The sequence below is a fragment of the Lipophrys pholis genome (genome assembly GCF_963383615.2).
Source record: "Lipophrys pholis genome assembly, chromosome: 22".
Taxonomy (NCBI): domain Eukaryota; kingdom Metazoa; phylum Chordata; class Actinopteri; order Blenniiformes; family Blenniidae; genus Lipophrys; species Lipophrys pholis.
Window position 1 is genome coordinate 17,198,777 of NC_137644.1, and position 22,727 is coordinate 17,221,503.

Genomic DNA, 22,727 nt, shown 5'->3' on the forward strand with positions numbered 1-22,727 from the left:
TGATGATTACATTTGATCAGGAGCCAGACTGTCAAACCTCAGTGGTTGTATTTTGCCAAGATTTTTCCTGCTTCAGTGGTTTTTAATTTGAAGCTGTCATTGTGATCATTTCCATGCCTCTCGATCACTTCTGGGTAATAACACAAAACAAGAGGGATCTGTTTTGATTTGTTGGATATAAAGTAAAGATAGAGGTTCAGGGTTATTAAATGTTTGGGTTGTTTTATCTTCAGGGACTGACTGGACCGCTTGGGTTAAAAGGAGACGAAGGTCCGAGAGGAGTTCCTGGTGATCCAGCTAAGGGTGTAAGAGAACGCCCTCAATTTATTCTTAAAGTCAACAACTTGTTGCTCAGCTCAAAGCCTTGGTATTCTTTTACCACAGATTCTTGGACCGACTGGAAAAAAGGGTGCCAGGGTGAGTCTATATTCTAATTTCTATTTTCACGCCTGATTCTTTAGTCATTTTGGAAATGAGAAACTAACGCCACAACGTTTTGTTTGGTTTGATTATATTTGAATGAATTATGCAACTTTTTGAGTCACATTTCTTCAAAACCTTCACAAAATTCAACCCGAATCTCTGTGCCTGCGTTGGGATATGAGATTGAGATTTTTATATTATACATTTTTTTAAGTCGTCAATCTGACATTATTGCAAACATGTGACAAAACATTTCTGACATTATCTCCAAAATATCAGTACATCAGGATTTAGAACTAAAGTTGCCATGAAAACTTGCCCCAACTTGCCTTGTAGTACCAGTTTGTACCACAAGGTGATTTAATTAACCAGATACATAATATGAAGTAATGCTCAGTCTCTACCATTTCTATTATTTCAGTTTAAAGAAGTGCACCTTATTGGGGGGGGGGGGGTCTCAACAAAATGTCTTCCAAGTCTTCCAACTGCAACTATTCGCAATCCAACGTACATTTAAATTTGTTTTTTAATGAATTCATCCTCATGGTCTGGCTCTGAGCTCAGGTCTGAGTGTTATATTCACTAATCTGTCACAAACAGCAGTTAGAATATGAATAAATAAATAAATAAATAAATAAATAAATAAATAAATAAATTGATTTTAGATCATTTTTTTATTTTTGAAAGTTGAGCCAGACTCACCACTGCCACCCAATGGGGAAAACTGTCATTACATCAAACTTACACACTGCACCTTTTAAAAAAGTCTTGAACAAATTTCCCTGCATGCAAATACCTGTACCTGCTGTTGTTTTTTTCAGGTTGTGAGGGCTGTTTGATGAGGGGATTCAGGACGTTTTTAATGGAAAAATGGAAAACATTTTCTTTTCTTAAACTTTCAAGTCAAACCTCACCAGGCCCGATAAAAATGTGCAAAGACTCCAACGCTGCACAATTCTTTGTTGGATCAACAAATAAATCAAATAGATATTGAGATTACCAAGGAAGAGGAAAAACACTTATGGAACTTTTTAATTTCCGCAGTGACAAAATGTCAAACTTAATAGAAGTTATTTGTGTGTGTGTGTGTGTGTGTGTGTGTGTGTGTGTGTGTGTGTGTGTGTGTGTGTGTGTGTGTGTGTGTGTGTGTGTGTGTGTGTGTGTGTGTGTGTGTGTGTGGCAGGGTGACGTCGGTCCAGTCGGTCTAACAGGCCCACAAGGAATTAAAGGATTACAAGGAAGCAAAGGAGAAAAGGTTAATAGTGAGACATCCTGTTCGTTATTGTTGTTTGGAGTTGTTTCTGGCAGCGCGTTGGATTTAGTTCATGACATGTGTTACAGGGAAGTCCTGGGTTTGGGATTCCGGGACAGCCGGGACCGAAGGGAGAAAATGGCGAGCGGGTGAGTCATTTAACGGCTTTTCCTCTCCTTATCCTGCGGCAAAGAAGCAGAAAACTGTCGTTAATGTCGATATTGTGTGTTTTTTCATTCAAAGGGAAACGTTGGTTTGTCTGGAAAACCAGGACCCAAGGTAGGCGATTGGTGCTTTTGTTTCCATTTTGTAAAAAAATTCATCCGTCACCTGACTTTGCATCCATTAGGTAGTTTTGTTTATTATATATAATCAGAGGTTGTGTCGTTGTTCAGGGGCTTGACGGCTTCAAAGGAGACAAAGGAACCATTGGGCCCCCAGGCACTCCTGGAGATCCGGGATTAAGAGGTAAAGATGTAAGTAAATCCTGAGTGGTTGTTACAGAAATGATTGAAGTCGTCATATGAGGCTCATATTTACTTTGTTATTGGAGTTTATTTAAAGAATGTGAGAGATTGTGATAGAATGAATAAATAAATTGAGTGTGACAAAATGTCACGGTCCTTTGGAGCGAAGCTCAGGAAAACAGTGTGTGTGTGTGTGTGTGTGTGTGTGTGTGTGTGTGTGTGTGTGTGTGTGTGTGTGTGTGTGTGTGTGTGTGTGTGTGTGTGTGTGTGTGTGTGTGTGTGTGTGTGTGTGTGTGTGTAGGGTTCATCTGGGGTTAAAGGAGAACAAGGATCAAAGGTATAATCTGCTTTATTTATTTATTTATGTATTTATTTGACTGTTTTTAATCTGGTTCTGACTCGTCTCAACATCCTGAATCAGATTCTTGAAATCATTCAATCGTTATTCATTACAGGGGGAACAAGGGTCCGCTGGACAACCTGGTGACAGAGGAATAAGGGTATTTCTTTTAAAAGCATCCAGGTTTTTTTTTCTGTTCCATCTGAGATTATGATTGCAGAGAGCAAACGCCAGATGTTTCAGATGAATAGTATTTGATCTGAATCCTTCATGATAACCCACCTGTTCAAATCTGCTGACTTCCTGTGATTGTATTAGTGGCAGTTTTTATGCATATTTTAATCTTTTGAAATGTTTGTTTCCAGTATTGTCTGGCGTGTACTGCTCCTCTACAATGTACTTGGGTGTACTGAAAGGAAGTGTATTATTAGTATGATCGATAAAGGGATGTAGGTACAGGGAGAACATGCAAAAAAAAACAAACTCAGAGAATGACAAAACTCAAAAAGTAAAATCTGCATTGAGAGACATTAGAGACTTAAAGTTTGATCATATATTCTCTTTTTGATCACTGTGCTGTGGATATATTGAGTTTGCTTTCATCCGTTCATTTCGACTTCCTGTGATCACTTCTGTCAGTCAAGTGGATTATTATGCTCTCATCTCATTCTTTCTAAAACTTCCGCTAATAAGCAGCCATTAAATCTGTAAATGTAACACTAAACGTTAAAGGAGTCATATTATGCAAAATTCACCAGAAATCAAACCCTATATAGTGTCATCGGGGGTTTAGCCAATCACAATCAAGGGAGGCCCCTCCCCTTTGACTCCTCCCACAATTAGGCAGCTCTGCTCTGGCACATGGCACCACGAGAGGAAGTACTTCTTCCTCTTCCCAAGATGGGCATGTGTGGGCGGAGCCAGTCCAGGTCACACAGACACAGCAGATTCTGAATGCAGCTCCTATGATCAAATAATCAAATGGAGGAAAATCAAGGAAAAGCTGGATTTGGGGCAAAAAACTGTGAATACAATGTTTTTGGACCAACGAGATCATGTGAAAGTGTTGAATAGATGTAGAATATGACTCCTTTAAGACTTTCAGGCTTTCAATTCTTTTTCTAATGTTTGCTCAGGGTCCATTAGGGTTACCAGGGCGACCGGGAGACCCTGGAGAAAAGGGGGATAGTGGGATCGCTGGCCTGCCGGTACGTTCCCTGAAAGAATCACGCAAATGAACTGATCATTAAATGACTTTGTAATTAACGGTGTTTTGGTTTTCTGATCTGAAGGGTCTTGGTGGAAATAAAGGGGACAAAGGAGAGATGGTATGTTTGCGTCTCGTCACTGATTCTCACGGTTATTGTTTTCTCCTGGTCGGCTGCCTCCCGACCGCTCGCCTGTGTCCATCAGCACGTCACATCTTCGCAGCCTGTGACCTCATGTTTACTAATTTAATACGTTGAGTAATTAATTTTTGAAGCGTTTTAGATTTTAACTTCATATTTGTCACTCTTCTTTTGTTCACTCTGCCACAAAGGGGAGGCCCGGACCTCCAGGAGCACAGGTAAATAAATCTCTTATCATGTTTAACAGCCGATCATTGGTTCAGAACCGTTAGAGTGTTTTATAAACCAAAGGAAAAAAATGATTCTCTAATGCTCATTTATAATTAATCGGCTGGCGAGTAAGTTTTTACTTCATTTATTCAACCAGATTGGCGTCGACAACAACATCTTGACCAGAGCAATTAAGGTAAATTAAAGAACAACGTGCAGTGTTGATACGATTTTTGGGGGGAATTTTAAGAAATGTAGAAGATATAAATTGTTTTATTACCTTTTTTGTTTCTTATAGGGTGAGCCAGGAGAGCCAGGTCAGCCTGGTTTGAGGGGAGAAACTGGTCTTCCTGGACCAAGAGTGAGTACGACACTAGAAATTACAAAACATGAATTATAAACCCGGCTAAACAACCATATGACGATACAGAATCTTAAAGAAGAAGTGTGTTGCAGTTTAACTATTCCCCCTCCGGTTTCAAGCTGATCAATATTTTCATATTTGTCTCTGTCCAGGGTCCTGAAGGGAAACCGGGACTACCAGGCCCATCTCTGGTACGCGTATGAATAAATTCAAATTGTATTATCTTAGCTTCTAAATCTTTAACAATAAAAAGAATTATTAAAAATTGGTTGTGAAACATTTTGCAGGTTGGCGCAGGAAGAGAGGGACTTGACGGTTTACCAGGAAAACCAGGGATGAAGGTGACACACGGTCACACTACGTGTTTCTCAGTTAAAGTCTTGATTTGGGATGAGTATGTGTAAATATTTGCATGTTGCTCTATATTTGTAGGGCGACCAGGGGCAGAAGGGACAATCTGGTTCGGTGAGTGCGCCAATGGTTTTTTTTTTTACAGCAAACATACATTCAAAATAAATTCAGCATTCTCACTTAATCCAATACGAATTAGAATAAAAAAAAAACCAATGAAATGAAAAACATTCTTGTATATCTGCAGATTATTTTGGAGACCGCCGACACTTTGTGTGCAATCCAAAGGGAAAGTTGATTAAAAGAGACATTTTTTTTTTGTGCCGTCTGTATCGCAGTGAGGAGCCGTGAATTAAAGATGTGAATGTGTGGTTTGTGAACAGAGGGGGGAGAAAGGAGACCAGGGCCGAGTCGGGATCGCGGGGATGCCAGGTTTACCGGGGACTCCAGTGAGTGCCTCTCTGACTCGCTCTGCCTCTGGCTGCAGCCGCCGCCGCCGCCGCCGCTTTCATCCTCTCCTGTGATTTTAAATGGATTTTCAACTGTGACAGTCACTGAGGTTCACTTCCATGCTGATATGTGTAAATGTGTTTTTGTCACCGGTGTATAATTAGGCCGTTTGTGTTGCGTCCTCTCTACAGGGACGACCCGGCATTGATGGGAAACGGGGCCTGCCAGGAAAAGATGTGAGGACAGTTTTCATTCCACTGTTCTCTGTGATTGAACCTCTACTGCAGTTACGCCTCACGTCTGCATCAACTTGGCATTTTGCAGCTATTCTATGGTAATCGCTGAACTTGAAATGTGTTTTCTTTTCACAGGGAGAAAGAGGCCCAAAAGGACACGACAGCACAAAGGTCAGTCAAATAAAACCTTTTATGAAGCCTTTTTTTTTTTAAAGTGCGTATATAAACTTTTACTTTTACTTTCAGGGCGACAAAGGAGATGCTGGTAAAAATGTGAGTGGTTCTGAATGGCACACATAAAGTCTTTAATTAGGTGTCTGCCATTAACCGTCCCTCTTTGATTCCCAGGGTAAAGATGGAAGTAAAGGGGAACCGGGACCTCCGGGTTCGCCTGGTCAGCAGGTGCTCGTCACTTCAGAGGTAAAAATACGCCCCTTGATTTAGAAAAAAAACTTACATTTCAGATCTATTTTAAAAAGCAGTACATCAGGCAGCGTTGTCACGATTAAACCCGTAATCATCATCAGTTTGGCTCATTTCTGTTTCGCGGGGATTCAGAGGAACATCAAACAGGTCCACTTGGACTTAAGTGACAGTTTGATTGAGCAAAATTTAACGTGGATTCGCTCTCAGGGCGCCACCATTGACGAAATCCGACAAGCGTTTCCACTTCCGATGGGTCCTCCAGGAGCTACTGTGAGTTTAATACGTGAAATCAACACATTTCTGCATATTTATAGCAATCAAATAAATGGCACGTCGTCTCAGCTTTTGCATGGCTTAATTCAGATATCGCCTGCACAGCATCTGAGTCACCAGTCAACAATGACTCCGGCGCTTGTTATTTGTGGGATGGAGTGAGTCGTGCTGTTATCTGCAGGAGCGATACGGCCAGCTCCATGTCATGCATCATAAATGCATGTTCAAATGTCTCGTTCCTCTGTTTCTGTGTGTTTAGGGTTCCCCGGGAATGAAGGTAAGGCGGACCTGCTATTGAACGTGAAGCTGAGTTCTTTAAAAAAACAACAACACAAAAACATGGGCATGGTTGTTTATTTGTTTTCGTTTTGTCTGTTTTGCAGGGTGATAAAGGAGAACGGGGCCAGAGAGGAGAAAAGGTATAGTGCAAATTACAGTTACACCTCCAAAAGCGTGCGGTGGAAATGGAGATGACATTATTATCATTACATCTACTCTGGTGTTTCTGCAGGGCGATGCTGGGACGCCTGGAAAGTCTCTGCAGATGAAGGTTGAACTCTACATATAACAAATCCTCCTCCGGGATGCATCCTGTCATTTTAAGTCCCTGAACAACGTATTTTTCCTCTTCTTTAGGACATGGAAGTGATGTTTGAAGCCTACGGTATAAAGGTGAGCACCGACGATACACGAACCCCGAAGTTTATAGAATATTTAACAGCATTAGGGTTTGACAGTAAAAAAAACCCTTTTTCTTGTTGTTCAGCTGTCTTTGCTGAAAGCTTTGATTGACAGGTTGCTGCAGGATGGGATCGAGGAGCTGCTTCATGTGCTCACCACCGCCAAGAAACTCAAAGACGGTGCAGAGACGCACACTTCCAACGTCATCTCTGACGACAGAGTACGTGAACTCAGGGGAATATCTGCCCGCCTGCTGTTGGGCTGGGAAAGATCCACCCGGGATTTTTATATATTTATTATGCATTCATCCAACAGTAAAATGAATGTCGTTGATCTAAGGTCGAACATCCATGTATCTTTTATAACCACGATTGTACAAGGCATTCATGGATAAATCAAAACACTACAAAGCAGTTCATACTATTCCTGTACAGCCGATGTAACGGGATTTTTTTTTGGTGTGTATTTAATAATTCAATATCTCATAGGCAGTGGTTTATAATATATAAATAAATATATATTCTTTTTAAATCTGACAAAATCATGTAAATAAGTTACATTAACATGTTTGAAGCAGTAGGAAAGATGGATGGAGACTTAAATAAAGATAATTAAATAAGTATTTGTAGGTGGAAGAGAGACAAATCAGTCTTTATGATTATTTTACATTTATTTATTAAAAAGTAGGCTTTAATATGAATCACTAGCAGATTGCATTTAAATATCATAAAATTCAACACCTGTTATCCATATCATATCACGTGCCAAACATTATGGAGTCCAGAAATCAATCAGAAGTTACTCTTTGATATGATACTGAGTGGTCATAGTGTGGTCCAAAACTCTGTGAGAGGAGATCATCCTCGTCTCATGTTTGGGTTTTCTCGCCAGGGTTCCTTGAAATTTGATCTCAGCGGTCAGTCTCGGTCTGAGATGGACACCGCTGAGGATGATGGTTCAAAAGGCCAGATTCCCAAATCTCTGACAGCAGTGAGTTTTATCTTGTATCTTGTTATTTTCATCAAACATTTAAGATCTGTGCTTCAAACAAATGAAAGTAATCGTCATGTTGAAGATGGATCAACACTCTGGTCCAACATATTCTAGATTTTAATGTCCCCTGACTCTGTGTTGTGACGTGAAGGACCCCTTAAATGAAACTGCAGAGGATCCTTCCTTATTGGCCGTCACCAGTCTGACGGGAGAACCGAAGTTCAACACGATAGAGACGAAGTTAAAAGGATCCAGAGGGAAGGAGGAAGCCGACACTGACCGAGTGTTTTCACCGAAATCTAATCAGACCGTCATCAATTCGACTTTCAGTCAGACGTCGACCAAGGAGGTAAAGATATAGATATAGATATATAAAAACAATGTAATCATTAACCATTGTGTTATATTCAGCTTTTTAAAAGCTTCTTAAAATGTGAACGTGTGTGTCAGACGGTTTCAGGCTTCCCTGAAACTGTGATGGAGACTGTTCTCCTCACACGGGAGGAGAATTCAGGACCAAAGAAGAAGAACAGGGAACGTGGGAAAGTAAAGCTGCCTTGATGTTTTCACAAAAGACCAAGTTCTTAAGTTAAATCTAGAATCAGCCAGTCCACCACAGCGTATTACTATACGGCCATTTTGTGTTTCAGCTCGCCTCTTTTACTTCAAAACTCACTTCACTGCCTGTGCTTTAAAATACAGATTTTAACTTGTGACGTGAAAATCAACTCGCAGGGAAATCTCGTCATTCTGCGGCTTTACGGCTTCCATGGTGTATTTTAACGATTTAGAGGGCTCATAGAAAAACGTAGAATAAATACCATCCCGAGGGATTACTCAAGAGTTAGTTACTTTTATAGAATAAATGTATTTGGAAAATTTAAACTGAGAAAAACAAGATTTACTCATTTAAAAAGCTTGTACGTTATCTATGGTACTTCATTTGCACACGATTGTAGGAAAGCAGTACTTTATCCTACAATCCAATACAATGTGTTTTTGGAAAGAATATAGAAGTTTGAGAGTCGGCATGCAGTTTATAAATGCAATAATGCTAAATGCATTAATCGACCACACGAACAGAGAGTAATGTGTGTTTTACCAAAGCCTCAAGGCAAAGTACAAAAAGTGATTGCAGTTTAATAGGAAGTGTGTAAGCAGAAGTGTTTGGTTGTTCTTTTCTCCATCACGGCCCGGATTTAATAAAAAAGAGTCTGCAAGCTGATTTTCACCAATTACTATTTATCTTATTTGCTATGAAGTTAAATTCATGATTATCACAGTGACTGATTGAAAAACTGCTGAGCTGAAACATTTAATAAAACATCTGATGTGTTCTTGTACATTTTCACAACACTCCTCTGAACTAAGTTGTGTTTTTTTGATAACCATTAACTACTTATCTCCCTAAACTTTTCCAAACATAGTTTATTAGATCGACAGCTTCTGAAGCATGAGAAACTTTTTTTTTTTTTCCCCTCCCTGACTGTGAACTTCTTAACCAGGGCAAAGGAAATAAAGGACGACATAAGAGGCAGAGACACCGCCTGGTAAATGTCCTTGCAGGGTTCCGACTAAGACTACTAACCTCAGCTCCTCTTGTTCCCACACTAAAACAAAACCTCATGAGACTAACATGGCGACTTCACCTCACCGAGCCACAACACTGATTCTAACAAGACATTAACATACCATAAATTGTGCATGTGTAACCTCTATCTCACTGAAATAGAATATAAATATGCATGAAACTGAATTAACTAGTAATTGTTTAGGGAGAACGGCTCACTTGACTAAAAGCATGCTTTTGTTGTGACATCTATGTGCTTCCTATGTTTGCTTTGTAATTGCTCGGCTTTCTGCGATGACGTTATCTTTCTGTATTAATTGTCCTTTTTTTTCCTTTCCTTTAAGACAAGTGAAGACGGGAAAGAGGAAGACGCAGAGGAGTTTCGTAACATCGAAGAGGAAGAATATGAGTATGAGTACAAGGTAGGCAGCCGCTGCCATAAATGACTAATCCGGGCTCTGCTGGAAGCTTTTATTTTAACGGGATATTGACGGCGTGTGGCTGTCACAGATCTGGAGCGTTAACAAGCCTGTCAAACTCCTGATCTGCTTTATTTTTGAAGTGTGGTCTCCGGGGACAGAAACGTATCTGTATCCACAGCAGCACTGCACAGAGTTGATTAATGACACACCCACGAGCTGAATTTAATTATTAAGAATTAATTCGTTTGTCGCCGCAGCCCGCTGTGTCCTCGCTCTGCTCAACATCCATCATGTGTTGTGGTTTTTTTTTCTCGAAAGTTCGATCTTCATTCAAACTTTTTTTTCTGATTTCTTTCAACAGGAGGAACTTTCCCCAGATGACCCCTCAATCTCTCAGGACAGGGGCGAGAACAAAGAGGTACGTTTGCTTCAAACATGATTCATGATTCAAACCGAAGTGTTTAAGATTCTGCAGCTCAGATTAAAGTTTGATTCACTGGAGCGAGCATGAAGGAATTAAAACGAGTTGAGCCCATCGGTCCTATAATGTTATTTCCAGGGAGCAATTTTACGAGATTAAAGATCTAATTCAACATATCTCACCTTTACCATTTTAAATTCAAAGTATCTACTTTTGGTTGATGCTGAAAGTCCAATCAACCCACCTCCCCTCTTGGAAACCCCCCCTGGTTTAAATCACCCTGGTTATAACTGAAAATAAACAATGAATTCATATTGTGTTTATTTGCATAAGGGGGACGTTTCATCTCCACGCGGTTTGAAACTACCAGGCGAACAGAGACACAGAATCTTTTATGACAATATTCCGTCCTATTTTGTGTGTCTTTTGATGGAAATAGACAGAAAAGCTCCACCAAGAAACCAGAACACGCAGAACTGTTTATTCTGCTCGACACTGGCTGTGTTGCTTATGGCCTCACAAATTGTTTTCACATTTTTTCTAATTAGCAGCATCTCCGATTTAATGACGCCACAAGCTTCATATTCACACAATATGAAAGAGCATCCCAACATTTTTCTCTGTCATTCGACTGAGTCGTAGTGTACTTACTTCAACAATCTAGATTACACTACTGCAATACATTTAGAAGGGTTATCTGATCTCCATGCCCACAGAAATGTCCATATTTAACTAAAATGCAAAATGTTGTTTTTTTGTTTTGTTTTTATTGCATTTTGACCAACAGTTTATGTTTAAGGCCACTTTTTAGTTTAGACAGCCAGTTTCTCTAACTCAAGCTATGACCAGTGTAGATCAGGTAACACTGGCATTTATTTTTTATTTTTTTGGGTGTTAACATGAAATGAAGCCACACACCTTTCTCACTCTCCAATTCTCACCTCTCCTCTTCTGTTCTCTCCGGTCCAGGGTGACTCTTCACTGCCTCCACCTCGCATCACAACAGAAGAAGCAGATGAGGTACAGTTTTATTTACGTTCACTCTTATGCACACTTGAGTCTGGATGCCCGCTGAGATCCTTGCATGCCTGTGAATGCACTCTTCTTTCACTTAACACACGGGGGGCTGAGAAGTGATGGGCAAGTGCTTGAATAACATCAATTTAGTCGTAAAAATGAATTTGATTGATGCGGGATGAGGAAACCACCTCATGTTTCCAGAACTCTTTCTTTCTGCTTCCTGCTGAGATTTCACCAGTGCAAAACAGTGTTTGTATATGGCGAATGAGAATACTCTGGGAATGGAAATAGAGCGCCACAGACCGTGTAATGCACAATTATCAAAGCATGAGAGTGGACTGCATTTTATGAGCAGCATGCATTTAAGCATGATTCCTCTGAAGCTTGTCTGCATGGAAATGAGCAGATTTGAGCTGATTTAGCGAGAAGCACTTTCAGAGAGTCACCCTTAATACTTTCTCTCCCTCTCGTTCTTTTAAACAGGATGTCTCTTAATTCCCAAGAGACTATACAGTCCTAATCATTCGTAGGGAAGCACTACATGGAGTGTGAAATAAAGTACGAAGCGTGTTCCCACTCATCAGCGCTGAACCTGACCGACGTTTGGTGACGGGGGACCTCTTTTCCACACGTCACTCGTTCAACATTTTAAAATGTTGATTTAAGAGCTGAGAGCCGTGCCCTCGTGTGCTGATTCACCACTTCATCCATCCGTGTAAACACCAGTGTAGCCTGGACCTAACATGTCTACATCAAATAATTTATTTATTGCAGATGTTTCTCTGTAACTAATGCAGCTACAAGCTTTCTCAGTCTAATTCCTAATGTGTTCCGTTTGTATGAACTTTTTTATTTATTGAAACATGGAAATATTTCTGTTTCTTTCACAAAATAAATCCTCATTATTCGGATTATTGTTTTCGCAAGATGAAACGCTCTTTTCACTGGTGAAATTTTCTTTGTTACAACAGTTTAACCTCTCTGTGCATGTGTTCTTCAGTAAAAAAAAAAAGAGTTTTCTTCAATCACTTTCTCAGAAAGTCTGTGTCTTATTTCATCGCTCACATCCACACAAAGCTCATATACATTAATTAACAGGTACCTCGACTACAAATCAGGGTGAAAAGAGGCTCTAAGTGGCCTGACTCCGTGGTAAGTGTAATTTAAATGTGGAGAACACAGATTACTGCCTAATGGGAAGAGATCACAGCAAAAATGACCTTTATATTTTAGGTGTTCATGCCAGGTGCTGCAGGAGGAAGGAATCGCTTTAGGGAGGCAGAAAATGTAAATATAGTCATAATAGTACCAATCATATAAAATTTATTTTGAGGAAATATGATATAAAGGTGTTTTTTTTTTATTTCAGCCTCGTTCCTCTGGAGCTCAGGGTTACAACAGCTGGATTGTAAGTTTGAGAAATGCATGTACAAAAAAACACAAGATGGGTCCAAATACAGTGGTTTTATATTATATAATGTGTTTTTTTCTAGAAGAGCAAGCAAGAAAATGTTGGCTTCCAAACAAATCAAAGGGGCCAGTGGCAAGAGAGAAGACAGAGCGAGAGATACAGTCATACAGAAAAAGACGTTCATGCGGGGATACAGGGTGGAGGAGAGGAAGAAGAGGTGGAAGAGTGGGAAACGAAAAACGAGGAGGATTTGGTGGACCGTACAGAAACAGGCCCGGATCCAATCTATGAGGAGGAGAGGAGTGGAGACTATGACTGGGAGACGGAGGAAGACGTGGATCGAGAAAGGGAAGGGGAGGAGGAGGCAGACCTGGAGATGGAGAGAGAGAGGGAGAGGTTGGAGATGGAGAGAGAGAGAGAAGAGCTGGAAAGAGAGAGGGAGGCCGAGCTGGAGCTGGAGAGAAAGAAACTGGAGAGGGAGGAAGACCTGGAGAGAGAGAGGGAGGAAGACTTGGCGAGGGAGAGGGAGGAGTGGGAACGGAGGAGGGTGGAGATGGAGAGAAGTCGAGTGGGAGGTTACGATGAAGAAACTGGACAACCTTATCCGTACCCTCCAGAGTATTTTCTCCTCAAGGTGAGACTGCAGAGTTTAGTACGGAGATCATCTGGAACCACTGCAATGGTTTAACACCCTTTCTCTGTATAACAGGGACTCCCTGGTGAAAGTGGAAAACCAGGAAGGAAGGTGAACAAATTACCATCATTATCGTTGTAGGGACAAACAATGGGGCTCGTTTTTGTTTTTGCACATTGGAAATTGTGTTATTATCTGATTAAAGTTGAGCACAGTGTCAACACATGTCCTCAAAATGACATTTTATAATTGAGGCCTCGTGCACTTATCAACATTCCTGCGTCGCGCTTGATTATTTCACACTCATTGACAAGAGAATATTAAACCAGCACTTCATGTTAAAAAGGTTGCTCGTGATCTTTGATGGTGACTTTAACCTTTAATTCATTCACTTCCTATCACCTTCAATAGAGCAGTGAACACCACTTAACATTTAGCAGCATGTGCAGCTAAATGTCCATATGACTTTCATCAAGTTTCATCAAGGTGAGACGCATAGAAAGCAAGAAAAAAAACAAGACGCATGAGGGAAGATATTTTATTAAAAAACACAAGGAACTATAAGAGCATAAATGCTGGAAAACCAATGTATGAACATTAAAGAAGATAAAATATAAAACATAACATGAGGCCAATGTCATTATCTATAAACTGGATATTAATCACATGTCAAGGAAAATAATTGACAATTAGATAAAATTTAGATATTTAACGATATGAAAATAACTCCAGCTTTCTATATTAGTTGGTACATGTTTTTAGTTGTGTTAAATACTTTTAGGTCTACAGCTGTTTTATTGCTTGGATTTTTTATTTAAATTGTTTTAGAGAAGCTGTACCGGTGAGATGATTGTGGGTCAGAATCTGGGCCAGGCCTTTCTGTGGCGTTTGCATATTCTCCCCATGGGTTTTTCTCCAGAAACATTCATATGACATCTCTGTTTATTTGCCCTGTGATGGACGACCACGCAATCTCCATTACTGAGCCGTTGGTTGAGGTGGTGATTTTGATGCCTCCTTCATTAGATCACATCTCAGTTTATTTATCGCCGGACAAGGATGTCTGTCTTTGTCTTTGTTGAGCAGATCCTCCATAATCTGGATTTTAGCTGTCAGCATTTGTATCCCGTAATATAAACTAGTTGAAATGTTTCAGATTTGACGTGGGATTATCTAATGATGTTGTAAAGTAGCTAAACATTGCCTTATTCATCAGCAACATACGCCATACTAAAAATATACACTTAAACATTCCTTGTATTGAGAGATAGACGCCATTAAATATGAGAAAAGTTCAAACCCTTTAAAATCAAGCCTATTTTCCCTACTGAGTCACGAAGGCGCCACACTAATTTCACCAATTAAAGACATTACTGTCATCCTCCCACCATCACAAAGCAGGACTGACAGTCGCCACATGAAATGCGCCGCCAGTTCACGGCAATATCCCGGCTGCTCTCCTGCTTACACGTATTGCATCATGGAGCGGCATCACAGCTTCTCCCGCCTCCCGTCTCGTCTCCCTTAGTGACGCCACCAGAGTCCAGACCTCATCTGGTTCCTCGTTACTGTAGATAAAAGAAACACGTCCGTTCCTCTCGTTTTAATTTTGCTCCTGAATTCTCACATGGAACCGACATGTTAAACTTCTTTTTCACTTTCCAGGGTGAAATTGGTGAGAAAGGACAAAAGGTGAATAGACGAACGCCAAACTGAGTTTTTTTTTTTCCACTTTCCCCCGGCGGTCAGTCGTCTTCATGTGGCTGCGGTTGTGTTGCAGGGAGAACCCGGCATTGGCTACAGAGGCCCGGAAGGACAAGCTGGTCCCCCGGGACAAAAGGTACAACTTCCCTCCGTTCACACGGAGAGAAACAATAAATCACCACGGTTTCCCATAACGTGCACACCGACTGACTCTGTTTCACACGTCACAGTTTTAATATAGAGAATCGAGTTGGCTCGGTGACTCACGTGCTCATTTGAAGCTTTAAGTGCTCGATTTGGACGCAATCGATCACAAGCGCTCGAGGAGCCGAATAACAGAATCCCTCTCGCTCTCTGACGCTCTTCCACCTCGTCCCCCTCAGGGTGAGCCGGGCGAGTCGGGACCGCCGGGCGCTCAGGGCATTCAGGGAATCCTCGGTAACGTTGGCATCCAAGGATCCCCGGGCCTCCGAGGACCCCCTGGGGACCCGGGAGAACCCGGCAGAGAGGTACATCTTCTCAGATCCAGAGAAGCAAACCGTCTGAAGCAGTGATGGCAGGACGCCAACACAGGACGCCAACACGGATAAACGTGTGCGTTGTGTTGATGCAGGGCGATCGAGGGAAGAGAGGGAAGAACGGCTCACCGGGGAGTCCTGGACCTCGAGGAGCGGCGGGACCTCTGGTATGGAAATATCCCACACCTCTTCATTGTCTCTTTCTACTTTCGAAATGTTGAAGTACCAATTGCGGCTCGAGCTTCTCGGTTCTGCGCCGTTACAATTCCATCTCTCCATTCAAGGGTCTTCCCGGCTCACCTGGAACGAAGGGGGAAAAGGTGCGTGTGAATATCATGTGACATGATAGTTTACTCATTACCAATAGCTGATTTCCGGCTGTATTGATTGTCTGTTTGATTTCAATTGTATTGATTGTTTCTTGCAGGGTGACAGTATTCCAGGTGAACCCGGTGCCAGGGGGATTGTCGGCCTTCAAGGGAGAAGAGTGAGCTCCTTTTATACGGGTCTATCTGGTTTTAGGCATCTCTCTGAGCAGGAAATTATAAATATAATGTCATATGCAAGGAATCCATAGCCGCTCCTTTGACCAACAACTCACCACTTTGCTGAACTGAAAGCAGGAAAAGATCGGGAGACGGTTCGAATTGAAAGAAAAAACAACAACAACAATATATTCATAATAATGATGAATTAGTAAAGTTCAGCATTTTGCCCAAAGACTCATGAGCAAGGAAGAGGTAAAGATCAGCCTACCAACCCTCTGCATCGCTGTTCCTTTCGCCCCTAAACCTGATAAAGCTGTTCTTACCTGGTTTATCCAATAAATGCTTTCAAAACACCACGAGCTCACGTAAACACAACGCTGCTTGTTTTCCAGGGGGAACGAGGGCCTCCAGGTGGGAAAGGGATCACTGGAACTCTGGTGAGCTCACTTCTGTCTTTCTGTATGATTTAGTGGAGCTCTGATTATTTTTTTAATCAATGCAAAGAACTAAAATGTTTTCTTCTTTTTACACCCCAGGGTACAAAAGGCTTGCGGGGCAACAAAGGTGAAAAGGTGAGTTACACGTGCTGACCACAGACTTTTCAATCGTTAAATAATAAAGTGTATAGATTTGTCTAAAACAAGTTGCATCTGCTTGTTCCAGACTCTTTGACATCATGTAAAAAAGTGAAATGTTGATTGTATGAATTAAAAGGCGCCTTATAAAGATGAATGCAGTTTCTCTATTGACGCCGATCACCTCGGTGAAATCTGTGATACGAAATCTGACTGAGGTCAAGAAGGACGTTTAAATGAACGCCGTCGGTCGCTCTGGTTTTATATTTGTTTGTCTCGTCTCTGCTGAAGTGTCACAACGGAGTTGTTTGCTGTGTGATTTATTTATCGCACTCCGCCGTGGTTTATTTACGTTTATTTCGTCCTGTGATGACACTTCATCGGAGGTGAGTAATTCTGGACCGGAGGACGCCGTCGTAACGCGGCGCTCGCAGGAGATAAGACGGTAATCAGGAGGGTAAAATAATTGTGTTTACAAACTGGACTTGAATGTGAATTACCTTTCAGGGCGATCGTGGATTACCCGGACCCAGAGGAGAAAGGGTGATTATTATTATTACATTTTTTTTATGTCTTCCTGTCAGAGCTCCATAAATTGTTTGGTATTTGCACTGATTCATTGTACGTAGGTTTATTATGCAAAAACTTTATAGACAAAAGTGAATCAGATTAACTATTTGTTCATTTAAGTAATTTAACTAAATGTATATATTACTGTACATATTATATATTATCATTATCTTTATATGTGTAGCTTATAATTCTTTATTTCTTATATTGTGGACTTTGTTTACAGTCTGTGCATATAAGACACTTATCTTAATAAAGTGAGTTTGCTTAAATCCACTTTATCGTGCGTCTCTGATTTATTATTTGACGTCTGAACCCAGGGGAGTGTTCTTCAGATCGAAGGCCCTCGTGGATTTAAGGGCTCTAAAGGCGACGTGGTGAGACCCTCTTGAATTTGTCCCCTCGCTGCGTTTGGACTTGTGGATGAGTGTTTCAAACCTTTCCGCGTGTGAAGCTGGAGCAGCCGAAAGCTTTACCCGTTAAAAACTGTGAGCGACTGTGAATGATTATCAAAACAAGAAATAAATAAATACTAATATTGATGATGGCGCCCGCCAAAGTTACGCCTTCTGTCGTTCTGATGATATGTGGACATTTTACAGCTTAATATCTTCAGATTTAGAGTTTTATCATAAACACACAAACACACTGTGTGACTCGAGATTCTTAGCAATGTCATAAAAGTATGCATTTCTGTAGAGTAAGATGTATTTGTAATGTATTTCATACAGTGTTTCACACTGAACTGAACGATCAATGTATTTCCTAAGCTGTTACTGTTACGCTGTTAAGCAATGAAATTTGTCTTTTTTCGCAAAAAAATCACCCAAAATATGATAAAATTTCAAAATTTAAAGACCCGTCATCCACGTCTTAATATCATTCATGTTGTGGTATGGTAAAAGGAGATTTATTTTTGGACCAACCCTAAAGTGGATTTTAAATGAAACACAAATGAAGTGAAGATTAAGAAGTGAATCAGGGTTTCGTTTCAGGGAGAGCGAGGTCCTCCAGGGTTTGACGGAGATAAAGGTGAAAAGGGAGAAGACGGTCCTCCAGGAGTCAAGGTAATGACACATGACCCCCCCCCCCCCCCCCCCCCCCCCCCCCCTGAAAAAATAAAGTCAAATTTGAACTACAGACGGTGGGTAGAGATAGAAAAGAGAATCTAAGTATTGAACTTTGATTTTTCTAAAAAAGGGCTTAAAGGGGGACGCCGGCACTAAGGGTGCATTAGGACGGTTTGGAGCTCGGGGACCAGTCGGCCAGAAAGTAACTGAGTTACTCAATATCATCTTAAACATACAAGACCATTTTTCAGTCGATTGCATGAATTATATATATTTATTTGTTTAACAGGGAGATCCAGGAGAGCCCGGACTGAATGGAGTGATGGTAATGCCTCTAAAAGAAATTAAATAAAAGTACATTAAAGTGATTTCATACAAAGATTCCCACACTTCTGTGCAATTATTTGAAATTGAATGTATTTTATCCTGTTGTTGGATGTTGATCAGTGATTTTAATCTTCATGATAAATGTTCTTCAATGTGCGTCGTTAGATAGGCGACACTTCAAGTGTATTTAAACTGAAGTATTTATATAAATGAGTGGATTTGACTTCAGGGTCGTAATGGAGACAACGGACTGGACGGGGCCAAAGGGGACAAAGGGGACATCGGACTGCAAGGCCAGAAGGGGGATCAGGTGCAATTAAAAAGCTACAACTACATTACTTTTAATTTCAAACATTTAGCAATTGAATATTAAATCCAGTGTTGTTTGTTTTCAGGGGGACTCAGGGGAACCTGGGATACCAGGGGACCAAGGAGAGAAAGGAGAAAAGGTGACCAGTTTTCTGTTTTGTTCTTGTCCCACTCGTGACTTTTAATGTTTCGACTGAGCAGTTCCATCGTGTTCTATTAAAGGGTTTCAGAGGTTTTCCTGGTCGCTTCGGGAGTCCTGGCCTGGATGGAGAAAAGGTGCTTAACTGGTTTCCAGAACAGACTTTACAATAAATTTGTGTTTGGTGGATTATTTATTCATTCTAATAATCATCCCACACATGCATGTAAAGAGAACTAGAGCTACACTCGGTAGAGCGCAGACCCTCGCCAGACGCCACATTTGTTTGCGGAACCGAGTTAGCATCGCTAGCATGATAGCCGTTAGCTCATATCGATGCTAACTTGGTAGGTCAGGTAGCAACATCACCGTGTGAAACACTGAGCAGGGATCGTCTCCATGGCAACAGATGCTAATTTCCTTTATTCCCTCCATGAGCTGCCTCTCGTCCGCTTCGTATGGGACATTTTTTCGCAGTTTGTTAGGGATTTATTCGGAAACGGTTTCCCGTTTTCATCCAAAAATGGAATGGATTGGTCCTTTGATGATGACGAATCATCCCTGAAAATTTTATACAATTCGGGTGAGTAATTTTTGCAAATAAATTGGTAAATGATGGTTTAAGTTTAATTTACTTTAGTGTTACATCAAATTAATAATCCAACCAAACACAAATATTCTCACTTCCTGTGTAGTTTATAATCCGAGCTATTCTCTGTGTGGAGTCTATGTAAGTAACATGCTGTTGTCTTACAATAACAGGGAGATATGGGGTTACATGGTACTCCGGGCGTACCCGGACTAAATGGACTAACTGGGCGTAAGGTACCGGTACACACCCAGTGTTTCTCCCTCTGTCGTTTCCTCGCCGCGTCGCTTCTCTTCTCACTGCGTCGTTCATGATGTGAGTCTTTAGGGCGACAGGGGACAAGCAGGGAAGGACGGCGCTGACGGTGACCCGGGAGAGAGAGGAGGCAAGGTTGGTCATTGTATAAGAACTCTTATTTCATTTCAGTCTAATAAATCGTTATCATGTGAAGCAGCTACGAACTCGGTCGCTTCGTTCAGGGCACGGCAGGCTTCGCGGGTTTTCCGGGGTTTAAGGGCTCGGCGGGACATCCGGGACGCGACGGCGATGAGGGACCTCCGGGGCCACAAGGTGCTCATGGGGACGTGGGGTTAAAGGTGAAGTCCTCTTATTGATTGAGAATAATGCAGATACAAGATGTAATAACTGGATGGATGTGTTGGTTTTCTCTCTGTTAAAAGCAGCGAGACAATGTCTTGTATGTGGTGCTATATAAGTAAAGCTGAATTAAATTGCAGTACATCATTAAAAAAGATACTTGTACGCTAATTATTACATAATTATTCAATTTTTTAATTGCAGTAAAAACCACAAATAAACTTTCTCTTCAAAGTAAAGCCTTTATCCGTAATCGCACCTGTACATACAAACAATTTTCTCATAAATGTGTGTTTGCCATCGAAACCTCAGCTGAAGTTGTTATCATTGTGTTTTTGTAACACACACTCACACACACTCACACACACACTCACACACACTCACACACACAGAGGTCTATTTCTGACCACATCCTTTCAAGTATTATCTGACTCAATTATCTCCTTTCAGCCACAGTTAGCAGACTGTGAGTGTTGACAGAGAGCAGAAGCCTCTAATGAGGAGATTCCAGGGATGGACCTAATTAGTTCGTCTTCCTCGTTGCCCAGAAGTGACGAGACGAGCTGCAATGGACTTTCTTTTCTTTCTAGTTTATATCTATAAAAACAGATTGTTCTTGTATGTTTGGTCAAACAGGGGGAGAGGGGCAGAAGAGGCCGATCGAAGCCCTGCCAGAGGGGAACGCCGGGAACGCCGGGACAAAGCGGAGACTCTGTGAGACTCTCTTCGCTTGAACTGAAAGTTTTAATTGTCTCCTCATAACGCTCTGCACAAAGGGAGTCATTTATCTCAAATTATGTTTTTCATCAATATCCTTCATTTAAATATGAGCAAATGGAAGATTATTATTTTTTTTTTTTTTTACCTTTTACTACACCAAAACGTGCAGAAAAGTCAGGAATTTTCTTTTTTTTTGACTTGTTAATGATTCGGCTGAACGTTTCAGAAAAGAAAATTCCCTCAAAGCGGATGGGAATCGAGTGAAAAATAAAAAAAAATAAAAATCCTCCTTCTTTATCGCCGAGAGAAGTCACCAGTCATAACACGATACAAGACCTGGAAGTGAAGTTAGTTCCGATGTTATTACGAGTTACTATCACGTGGCCACGGATTAAATTATTTCGTTCCCTCGCGTAGTTAACTTGAGGGAACGACTTATTATCTTGTTCCCTCGCGTTATTATCATTATTTTCTCTCTGGCCACTCAGGGGCGCCGTTGGTCTTTCAATGTAATCCCTGCCCGTATAAGTGTGTAAGTACGTTCCTCCTGCAGGGTGCAGTGGGCAGTGAAGGAGTAAAGGGGGAGAAAGGAGAGCCTGGACTCTCGGTACGTCTTCGTCACACCACAGCACAAGCTCAGCTGAAAGAAACGTTGATCAATGTGTCCGTTGAATCGTTGTTCTCTGTTTCCAGGCTGAAGAAGTGAAGGAAATCGTCACCCAGGAGGTGACGGAAAAGTGTGGTAAGACTCTTCACATGTCCGCTTTGGTTGATTGCGTCGCTTCTCACGCTTTACTTTTCTGGACATTTTATTCAAGAGTGAATAAACACGTGCCTGTGAGCTGGCCTACATATTGCCATTGTGTGTGTGTGTGTGTGGTTATTTGTGGTGGAGCTCCTGTGGCAGCGGCATGGCACCCGCTTGTGTGGAGCCATCTGTTGTGTTCTCTCAGAGGAACACACACCGGGGTGGCAGCAACAGGAGAGCCATTCACAAACACGCGACTGCCATTAACACAGGGACGCTCGGCCAAAACCTCGTGTGGTCATGTGACGCACTGCAGCGACGTTCCGCTTGTCGGTCGACTTGCCCCAACATGAAACGTTCATACATGGGAAAAGTTAGTTAGTTGTGAATCGAACTGAAAAAGAAATGTGAAAACACCTTGTTCTTATTTGAGTGTGTGTGTGTGTGTGTGTGTGTGTGTGTGTGTGTGTGTGTGTGTGTGTGTGTGTGTGTGTGTGTGTGTGTGTGTGTGTGTGTGTGTGTGTGTGTGTGTCCTCGCAGGGCTGGAATACAAGTTCCTGGTAAAGTCTGTTGATCCAGATGCGACAATCAGCGAGCGACAAAAAGTAGCAAAGAGCCACGACCCGCCTGAAGAAGGGATGAAGGAAGGAGAGGAAGGGAAAGAGAACAACATGGGAGAAATGATCAATCCTGCCAATGTGGATGTTGAAGAGGAAATCCTAACAAACCGCACTGGTGAGGAATGTAAATACAAACAAAGTTGAAATAAAAAAAATGTGACATAACAGTGATTTTCAAAACGGGTTAAAAACATGTGAATACGGTAAAACAGCGAGAACAGCTTTGAGGAAAAGATAAAAAAAAAAAAATTTTAAACATGAAAAAATGGGGAAAGAAAAACAGTATAAGTCGAGGAAATTTTTTTTTATAAAATTGGTAGTATAGCTAAAATTGCTCTAACAGAGCGAGTAAGGCTTTTTGTTTTCGCTGTTTATTTTTTCTATATTCAATATAATTAGCATGTTTCCAGACAAACTTTATTTGGTGGAAAAACTGCAGTGTCAGCAGCACTTCTGTTAT

The 22,727-nt window shown here is 41.3% G+C and overlaps 1 protein-coding gene across 1 annotated transcript in view; it reads left to right on the forward strand.

The window, feature by feature from the left end:
- Positions 1 to 22,727, forward strand: part of col7a1l (collagen type VII alpha 1-like) — a gene marked incomplete at its 3' end in the record, with an annotated part of 45,850 nt that overhangs the window by 21,362 nt on the left and 1,761 nt on the right. Inside the window, exons 42-103 of the mRNA XM_080491591.1 lie at positions 234 to 305; positions 385 to 417; positions 1,607 to 1,678; positions 1,765 to 1,824; positions 1,919 to 1,954; positions 2,071 to 2,151; positions 2,444 to 2,479; positions 2,598 to 2,642; positions 3,619 to 3,690; positions 3,775 to 3,810; positions 4,023 to 4,049; positions 4,199 to 4,237; positions 4,340 to 4,402; positions 4,558 to 4,596; positions 4,693 to 4,746; positions 4,838 to 4,870; positions 5,140 to 5,205; positions 5,398 to 5,442; positions 5,578 to 5,613; positions 5,689 to 5,715; positions 5,791 to 5,862; positions 6,076 to 6,138; positions 6,401 to 6,418; positions 6,525 to 6,560; positions 6,653 to 6,691; positions 6,778 to 6,813; positions 6,908 to 7,042; positions 7,714 to 7,812; positions 7,967 to 8,164; positions 8,266 to 8,361; positions 9,321 to 9,365; positions 9,730 to 9,807; positions 10,169 to 10,225; positions 11,198 to 11,248; positions 12,347 to 12,400; positions 12,482 to 12,535; positions 12,618 to 12,656; positions 12,742 to 13,293; positions 13,369 to 13,404; positions 14,959 to 14,985; positions 15,074 to 15,133; positions 15,381 to 15,506; positions 15,611 to 15,682; positions 15,800 to 15,835; positions 15,943 to 16,002; positions 16,396 to 16,440; positions 16,540 to 16,575; positions 17,086 to 17,121; positions 17,469 to 17,525; positions 18,144 to 18,215; positions 18,349 to 18,420; positions 18,508 to 18,543; positions 18,775 to 18,855; positions 18,941 to 18,994; positions 19,077 to 19,130; positions 19,756 to 19,818; positions 19,910 to 19,972; positions 20,062 to 20,178; positions 20,816 to 20,893; positions 21,453 to 21,506; positions 21,593 to 21,641; positions 22,188 to 22,382. Coding sequence (XP_080347717.1) covers positions 234 to 305; positions 385 to 417; positions 1,607 to 1,678; positions 1,765 to 1,824; positions 1,919 to 1,954; positions 2,071 to 2,151; positions 2,444 to 2,479; positions 2,598 to 2,642; positions 3,619 to 3,690; positions 3,775 to 3,810; positions 4,023 to 4,049; positions 4,199 to 4,237; positions 4,340 to 4,402; positions 4,558 to 4,596; positions 4,693 to 4,746; positions 4,838 to 4,870; positions 5,140 to 5,205; positions 5,398 to 5,442; positions 5,578 to 5,613; positions 5,689 to 5,715; positions 5,791 to 5,862; positions 6,076 to 6,138; positions 6,401 to 6,418; positions 6,525 to 6,560; positions 6,653 to 6,691; positions 6,778 to 6,813; positions 6,908 to 7,042; positions 7,714 to 7,812; positions 7,967 to 8,164; positions 8,266 to 8,361; positions 9,321 to 9,365; positions 9,730 to 9,807; positions 10,169 to 10,225; positions 11,198 to 11,248; positions 12,347 to 12,400; positions 12,482 to 12,535; positions 12,618 to 12,656; positions 12,742 to 13,293; positions 13,369 to 13,404; positions 14,959 to 14,985; positions 15,074 to 15,133; positions 15,381 to 15,506; positions 15,611 to 15,682; positions 15,800 to 15,835; positions 15,943 to 16,002; positions 16,396 to 16,440; positions 16,540 to 16,575; positions 17,086 to 17,121; positions 17,469 to 17,525; positions 18,144 to 18,215; positions 18,349 to 18,420; positions 18,508 to 18,543; positions 18,775 to 18,855; positions 18,941 to 18,994; positions 19,077 to 19,130; positions 19,756 to 19,818; positions 19,910 to 19,972; positions 20,062 to 20,178; positions 20,816 to 20,893; positions 21,453 to 21,506; positions 21,593 to 21,641; positions 22,188 to 22,382 — 4,273 coding nt within the window. The remainder of the gene's footprint in view (positions 1 to 233; positions 306 to 384; positions 418 to 1,606; positions 1,679 to 1,764; positions 1,825 to 1,918; positions 1,955 to 2,070; positions 2,152 to 2,443; positions 2,480 to 2,597; positions 2,643 to 3,618; positions 3,691 to 3,774; positions 3,811 to 4,022; positions 4,050 to 4,198; positions 4,238 to 4,339; positions 4,403 to 4,557; positions 4,597 to 4,692; positions 4,747 to 4,837; positions 4,871 to 5,139; positions 5,206 to 5,397; positions 5,443 to 5,577; positions 5,614 to 5,688; positions 5,716 to 5,790; positions 5,863 to 6,075; positions 6,139 to 6,400; positions 6,419 to 6,524; positions 6,561 to 6,652; positions 6,692 to 6,777; positions 6,814 to 6,907; positions 7,043 to 7,713; positions 7,813 to 7,966; positions 8,165 to 8,265; positions 8,362 to 9,320; positions 9,366 to 9,729; positions 9,808 to 10,168; positions 10,226 to 11,197; positions 11,249 to 12,346; positions 12,401 to 12,481; positions 12,536 to 12,617; positions 12,657 to 12,741; positions 13,294 to 13,368; positions 13,405 to 14,958; positions 14,986 to 15,073; positions 15,134 to 15,380; positions 15,507 to 15,610; positions 15,683 to 15,799; positions 15,836 to 15,942; positions 16,003 to 16,395; positions 16,441 to 16,539; positions 16,576 to 17,085; positions 17,122 to 17,468; positions 17,526 to 18,143; positions 18,216 to 18,348; positions 18,421 to 18,507; positions 18,544 to 18,774; positions 18,856 to 18,940; positions 18,995 to 19,076; positions 19,131 to 19,755; positions 19,819 to 19,909; positions 19,973 to 20,061; positions 20,179 to 20,815; positions 20,894 to 21,452; positions 21,507 to 21,592; positions 21,642 to 22,187; positions 22,383 to 22,727) is intronic.